The sequence below is a fragment of the Propithecus coquereli genome, unplaced genomic scaffold (assembly GCF_000956105.1).
Source record: "Propithecus coquereli isolate 6110/MARCELLA unplaced genomic scaffold, Pcoq_1.0 Scaffold404, whole genome shotgun sequence".
Classification (NCBI taxonomy): domain Eukaryota; kingdom Metazoa; phylum Chordata; class Mammalia; order Primates; family Indriidae; genus Propithecus; species Propithecus coquereli.
Genome location: NW_012149775.1, coordinates 580,811 through 587,788, shown reverse-complemented (window position 1 = coordinate 587,788; position 6,978 = coordinate 580,811). Strand labels below are relative to the sequence as shown.

General features: G+C 47.7%; 1 protein-coding gene across 4 annotated transcripts in view; it reads right to left on the bottom strand.

Annotated features, from left to right (window-relative positions):
• FLOT1 (flotillin 1) overlaps window positions 1-6,978 on the bottom strand; it is a 14,192-nt gene continuing 7,214 nt past the window's right edge. For 2 of the 4 annotated variants that reach the window (XM_012652931.1, XM_012652934.1), the window contains 5 exons: window positions 2,513-2,694; window positions 2,293-2,338; window positions 2,043-2,180; window positions 1,662-1,826; window positions 1-442 (listed from right to left, as the gene is read on the bottom strand). In XM_012652931.1, coding sequence (XP_012508385.1) covers window positions 413-442; window positions 1,662-1,826; window positions 2,043-2,180; window positions 2,293-2,338; window positions 2,513-2,694 — 561 coding nt within the window. In that variant the 3' untranslated portion in view covers window positions 1-412. The remainder of the gene's footprint in view (window positions 443-1,661; window positions 1,827-2,042; window positions 2,181-2,292; window positions 2,339-2,512; window positions 2,695-6,978) is intronic. The other 2 variants (XM_012652932.1, XM_012652933.1) reach the window with 1 other exon arrangement.

Genomic DNA, 6,978 nt, shown 5'->3' with positions numbered 1-6,978 from the left:
ATTTTGAATTGGTTCTGTTTTATTAAGTAATTATTCATAAGTATTAGTACTTACAGTAATTTATTTGGCAGGTAAAGTTGAGAACCTCCAGACCATCCCTCAGTTTTGGTCAGAAAAGTCTAGACAATAGGCTCAGATGGTAATTTAATTAGGAAGTTAAGTAATTTGGGATGGGGTGGAGTGGGTCATCCAAAGGTTGACAAGGTACCCCTGGCACTGACAGTCATGGTAGTGTGGGGTCAGGAAGGGGAGCAACCCCTCCAAGGCAAGGCACAGACTATTTGGCAAGGAGAGATGAGGAGTGGAACCCCACTGTCAAAGGACATGCTCAGGGAGGCCAGGTGGGGTGCATGCAACAGGGACCATTCAGGAACCTAAGCCATGGGGCTGGGCATCGGCAAGGGCTGAGGGCTCAGGCTGTTCGCAAAGGCTTGTGGTTCACCTGGCAAAGAGACAACAGTGGGTGACACTTGGGAACCAGGTACCCTCAGCCCTCCCAGGCCCCCCATTTGGACGAATGGGCTGTAGGAGGACATGCATGTCCAGGAATCTTGTTTCTGGTGCCCTGCCTCAGCCCATTTCCCCAAGCAAACACATCAGGATCCATGGATAGTAAATCACTGAGAGGGTAGAGGAGCCAGAACCTTGCTTGCAATCTCTCCTTAGCTCTGAATCTCCCACTGCAGGCCTCAGGGAAGCTCCCAGGAACCCAACTTAAAGGTTGTTGGTATGATCCGCTGCTTTTTTTTCTTTCTCCAAGAGACAAGGTCTTGCTCTGTTACCCAGGCTGGAGTGCAGTGGCGCAATCATAGGTCACTGCATCCTCGAACTCCTAGGCTCAAGTGATCCTCCTACCTCAGCCTCTGCATAGCTGAGACTACTGGTACACACCACCATGCCTGGCTCATTTTTTTTAGAGATAGGGTTTCACAATGTTGCCCAGGCTGGTCTTGAACTCCTGGCTCCAAGTGATCCTCCTGCCTTGGCCTCCAAAAGTGCTGGGATTATAAGTGAGAGCCACCTCACCCAGCCTGATCTGGTGCTTTTATTTATATATGTATTTAACACACACACAATGCTTACTATGTTTAAGGCACTGTTCTAAATGCTCTGCGAATATTTACTTGATCCCCTTAGCAATTCAGCAGGGTAGTTTCTATTATTAACCTAATTTTAAGGTGAGGAAACAGGTATAGAGAGGTTGATAACTTGCCCAAGGTCACAGCTAATGGGCATTGGAGCCAGGATTCACAACAAAACAGTGGTTCTAGAGCCTGTTCTCTGGCCTCTACCAGAGGCACCAAAAAAAGCAGTGCTATGCCTTGGAATTGTCACCAGGCTGCCACTAGTCCCCTGTACTAGTGGGGTGATCACAAGCACAGGCTCCAGAGACAGTTGGCCTGGGTTTGAAGTCCAGATTCATCAGCTGAATGAGTTGGAAGTTCAGCTTCTTTACTTTGTAAAATAATACATACCCTAAGGGTAGTCTGATTTAAAACAACTCATGCAGAAGCTTAGCACTGTGCCTGGCACCTAGAAAGTGATTAATAAATGTCAGCAACCCTGGGGCCTGGGTGCTAGTCAAGTGCTATGCCCACTGCACCACTAAACAAAGGAACCCAGCAATTCTGCTCCCCAGCCCCCACCTCAGAGATCCTCACCTGGGAGATGCTGACGCCTGTGAGTCTCTCTACGCTCTCTGGAAGGCGGCTTAGGATGTCCAGTACTTCCCCAGTCACTTTGGCTGCCCCTACGGCCCCACTTCCGCTGGACACCAGTGTGATCTTATTGGCTGAGGTCAAGGGACCACTGATCTCCTCTGCCACCTGGTAGGTGAGAGATGCACACTCAGTGCCCATGACCTGAACACACCCCTCATGAAACAACTTACTTGGGTTCTAAGATCCTTGTCCTACTGATCACCGTCTCTCCCTTAGGTCACTGGCTAATACTTCCCATCTGTAACTTATGGTCCCCTCATCTCATTTCACTCCACCCTGCAGCCTCTGGTTCTGGTCCTCTCCTGGGCACACTCTCCAGACCTGGGGCAGCTTCTCTAGCAGCATGTCCAGCTGAGCCGCCTCCTGGTATAGCTGGAACGCTTCTGCCTTCTTGGCCATCTGCTCAGCCTCGGCCCGGGCCCGCGCCCCTATGGCAAAGGCCTCCGCTTCCCCACGCATCTGAAGAGAGTTACAGGATACTTGTCGTGGGATTGGTGGGAATAACAAGAAACTCTAGCTCAAGCAGCAACCCCCACTCTCTCCACACCCCAGCAGGAGCTACCTAACTCACCCGCACAGACTCAGCTTCTGCCTCCGCCTGCATAATCAGCTGGGACCTGGGGACAGAAGGAAGTGGAGGGAGGAGCCTAGGAGAAAGACCCAGCCTGGGGAGACAAAAGCTCCTACACCCTGAGTCCCATAGGAGTCCAGGTGGTGAGGGCCTCAGCTCTCCACGTGGGGCTGCCCCGGTGGCAAAGGAGCCAGGAGGGAGCAAGGGAGGGGGCATTTACTTCTCTGCCTCGGCTAGGCGCTCCAGCTTGTAGCGCTCGGCTTCTGCGGGCTTGCGCACCCGGGCCTCCAGCTCCTTCTCTCGGCGGGCGATCTCCTGCTCCTGCACTGCCACCTGCTGGGCTCGCTCCACCACCTGCACCTGCACCCGCTGCTCCTCGATCTGCTGCTTAGTCTTGGCCACCTGGGTAGAGGGGCACTCAGCGTCAGAGCTGAAGAGCAATTGCCCAGGAACGACAGAGAAGCCGAGGCTCCAGCGGGGGATCTAAACATAGGATAGGGTTCCTGGTCTGCTCAGCCAGCCTAGTGGAGTCCATTTCCTGTACAGAACCAAAGCACGCCCTGAGGGGTGGCCTGATACTGCTCCTCTTCAGAGCCAATGCCAATGTTAGGGATGTCGCTAAGGAAGCCTCAGTGTCAAAGCTGGATAGGGCTGGGACCTGGTCTCTGTTCTCTCTCAGGCCAGGTGAAATGTCCCTCTCATGAGCACCGACTTAATCTATTTTCCCACCCGTGTCTCCCCATGGAATATAAACACCTTGAGGGCCCTGAGCACACGGTGGCCGTCGTAGTCTTCTTCTACCTCCACCGTCTCGCTCAAATCCACTCACTCTCCATCATTGCTGCCATAACCTTAGCGAAAGCCACAATCAGTTCTAGCTGTGACTACTGCAGTAACTTACTGACTTTTTGTGTTTTTTGGGGTGGGGTGGGGTGATCTTTTTCCTTTTTATCTCTGGCATATGGTACAGATTCAAAAGAAAAAAGTAAAACAATGGGAGGTAAGGCTTCTTCCTGCCTCTTTCCCCAAACCATCTGGGTCCCTTTCCCACAAGCAACCACTGTGACCAGCTTCTCATGCATCCTTCCAGGGATACTCTAAACATCTACAAGAACATGTGTATGTAAAGAATTCCTCTTATTTAAGCAAACTTCATTTTCTTATTCCTTGTAGTGTACAGGGATCGGAAAGTTCTTGTCAAGATGTTGGTGAGGAGGTACCAGGCAAGGAGCACACTTCCTTACTGTCCCATCACTCAGGCCCAGCCACGCGTCAACCCTGCAGGTCTCGTCAATACAAGTGATGGTCCCCTGTCCTCTACTGGGACATCTGTTCACTCCAGAGACACGCATGGCTCTGGATCCGGCACTCTGTACTGTCTTTGACCCTAAATTTTCAAACCTGTTCCAAACTGGCTAGACTAGCTGCCCTCCACACCGTGTGCACGGCCACCTCTCTCCTGTGTCCTCTAACCGACCGTTTCTTGTCTGTCTGTCTCTGGCTCTCTTTCTCTTTCTTTGGTGAAACTCAACCTCCAGTAGCTTCCTCAGAAAGAGTATGAAAATAATTTTGTTTCTTTTTTTGCTTTCTCCAAGATTTTTATTCTATCCTTCTATTTAAATGACAATTATGGTGAGTACATACTGCTATGTTAGAATTTTCCATCAGAATTTTGAAGGTATTGCTCCATGGTTTTCTAGACTCTTAAGAAATCTTAAGTCATTTTGATGCCTGACCCTTTGAGATCTGTTCTTTCTCTCTGGAACATTTTAGATTTTTTTTTGTCCTCAGTGTTCTGAAATTTCACACTGATGTGTTTTTTTTTGTTTTTTTTTTTTTTGAGACAGAGTCTGGCTCTGTTGCCTGGGCTAGAGTGCCATGGCATCAGCCTAGCTCACAGCAACCTCAAACTCCTGGGCTCAAGCGATCCTCCTGCCTCAACCTCCCAAGTAGCTGGGACTACAGGCACACGCCACCATGCCCTGCTAATTTTTTCTATATATATATATATATTTTTAGTTTTCCAGATCATTTCTTTCTATTTTTTAGTAGAGACGGGGTCTTGCTCTTGTTCAGGCTGGTCTCGAACTCCTGACCTTGAGCGATCCACCCACCTTGGCCTCCCAGGGTGCTAGGATTACAGGCATGAGCCACCGCAACCGGCCTGATGTGTTTTAATGTTCATATTTTTCATTCATAGTGTTGGGCAGTTGTTGAACCATTTCAATCTACAACTCATGTCCTTCAGAGCAGATAAACATTTCTGAATTATTTCATTGGTGACTTCCTCCCATTTTCTTGGTTCTGTTGGATCTCCTGGACTGGCCACTGATCTTTTTAGCTTTTCTAATTTTTCCATCTGTTTTGTTGTGGTTGTTGTTGTATTTTCTGGGAGGTTTATTAGAATTTCTCTTCCAATGTGATTTTTAATTCATTTTTGTCTTCTTACTAATTTTTTTTTAAATATGGAACACTTCATGAATCTGGACGTCACCCCTGTGCAGGGGCCATGTTAGTCTTCTCTGTGTTGTTCCAATTTTAGTATATATGTTGCTGAAGTGAACATCATCTTATTAATGCCTTTTTTTGGTTTTTTAAGTTCTATGTTCTGATTTCCTGAATGTGAACTCTTCTCCTGTCTCACTGAGAATATTAATTTTTTTTTAAGTTTTCTTCTCCCTACACAGTATGTATCTTTCAAATTGCTTTGCTCTGTTGTCATTTCGGTCTTGGTCTTCCATGTTGGAGAATTCCCATTTATCAGGTAATCCTCTGTTGTCTGCTCATAGTGAAGAGGGTCTAAAACACTGGAAGGAAGCCCTGAGTATGTGGGTGAGGCTTGTTGACTTTGAGCTTCACTCTAGGGTGATTTGGACAGGCTGTATATGGAGGAACCTCTGATTCAGGATCTTTAAGTCTTTCCTTTTGGATTGGTCATGCTCCCTAGAGCACTCTTTTGATCTTTTTCGGAAGATGGAGGTTCTGGGAGCTGAGTGGGATTGAGGGGGCTGGGGTTGGCTGTCAGCACTTAGCATTGAAGAGACTTATAGTCACCTCATGACCCTGTTACTGGCAAACTACCCTGGCTCTCGCCTGTGCCAGGCCAGCCCCGTCACATCCTCCGATTTACCCTCTTCAGATAATAAGCCTTCAGATGTCTGCTGGAGCTGGGGAGGAACCATTACCCAGAGGCAGGGAGCCAGAGCAGGGGTGTAACTGAGAAAGCACTTTTCACCAGTTCCCCTTATTTTACAAGTCTACCACAGCTCCAGCGCCTCAGATCATTCCACGGTTCCCTCCCTTGCAGGCTTCACGCTCAGCTGCCCCAGATCTGCTTGGTCAATTACCACTGATTTCCAGCTTCCAAAATGATGCTGTGATTTCTGTTCCCATATTCTTCATCTTTAGCTCTTTAAAAAAAAAAAATCACTGGGTGGTTTCAGAGAGGTTTTAAGAGAGAGTACAACTAGGTGCATTTATTTGACCCATCATATTTGAAAACGAGTCTAACTTATCTTTTGCTCCCTCTCTTCTGACACTCCATTCTCCACAATGCGACCGGGCTGGTTCTCATATAATTGTAAATTAGACTAAGGCACCTCCCTGCTTAAAGTTCTCCAATAGCTTTTTTTCTTCTTTTTTAAAAATTAGAAACAGGGTCTCACTGTTACCCAGGCTGGAATGCAGTGGCATCATAATAGCTCGCTGCAACCTGGAACTCCTGGGCTCAGGTGGTCCTCCCATCTTAGCATCCAGAGTAGCTGGGACTACAGGCATGTGCCACCATGCCCAGCTAATTTTTTAAATTATTTATTTATTTATTTTTTATTTAAGCCAGTCAAATTTAGCAGTGGGGGGTTGAATACCAACTTTAGTGACACTAATGTTAATAAGTTCTGATAATTATTTATTTTTTTTAGAGACAGGGTCTCACTATGTTGCCCAGGCTGGTCTTGAACTCCTGGACTCAAGTGATCCTCCCGCCTCAGCCTCCTGAGTAGCTGGGATTACAAGCCACTGCACCTGGCCCAATAGCTTTCCATTGTGCTTTGAATTCTGAGTCTCCGTTATGGTCACCCAAACCCTTCATGATCTGGCCCTGCATGCCTCCCCTCCTCACTTACAGCATACAAGCCACCCCAGATCAGAAACCTCCTTTCTGTTCCTGAGACAGGTCAAGCTCTTCCCACCTCAGGGCCTTTGCACTTGCTGGTCTCCCTGCACAGCCACTAGCTACATATGACTATTTAAACAGCACTGGCTTGTAATGCTCTTGACCCCCACCCACTTTACATTTCTGGCTCCTTCTCATCTTCAGGCTTGATCTGAAACATCACTTCCTATAGAAGCTTCCTCTGACCACTCCCCACCCGAACATAGCAACACCCTCTGGCCATTTTTCACATCTCCCTGTTTATTTCCTTTATAGCACTTAAATAAGATAATTATTGCCTGGGAAGGTCATTTACTTGCTTATTAGCTGTTTCCTGTGTTGATGGAAGCTCCATGAGGGCAGGAATCTTTTCTGTGGCATTCATACTTATATTCTCACCCCTAAAACGATGTCTGGCACACAGTGAGTACTTAATAGATCTTCACTGAATGAATGCTTATTTCCCGAGCACTAGCATGGTGGTTGGCACAAACCCAGAAGCCGATAAAGGTTGAATGAACAGAGGCCGGGCA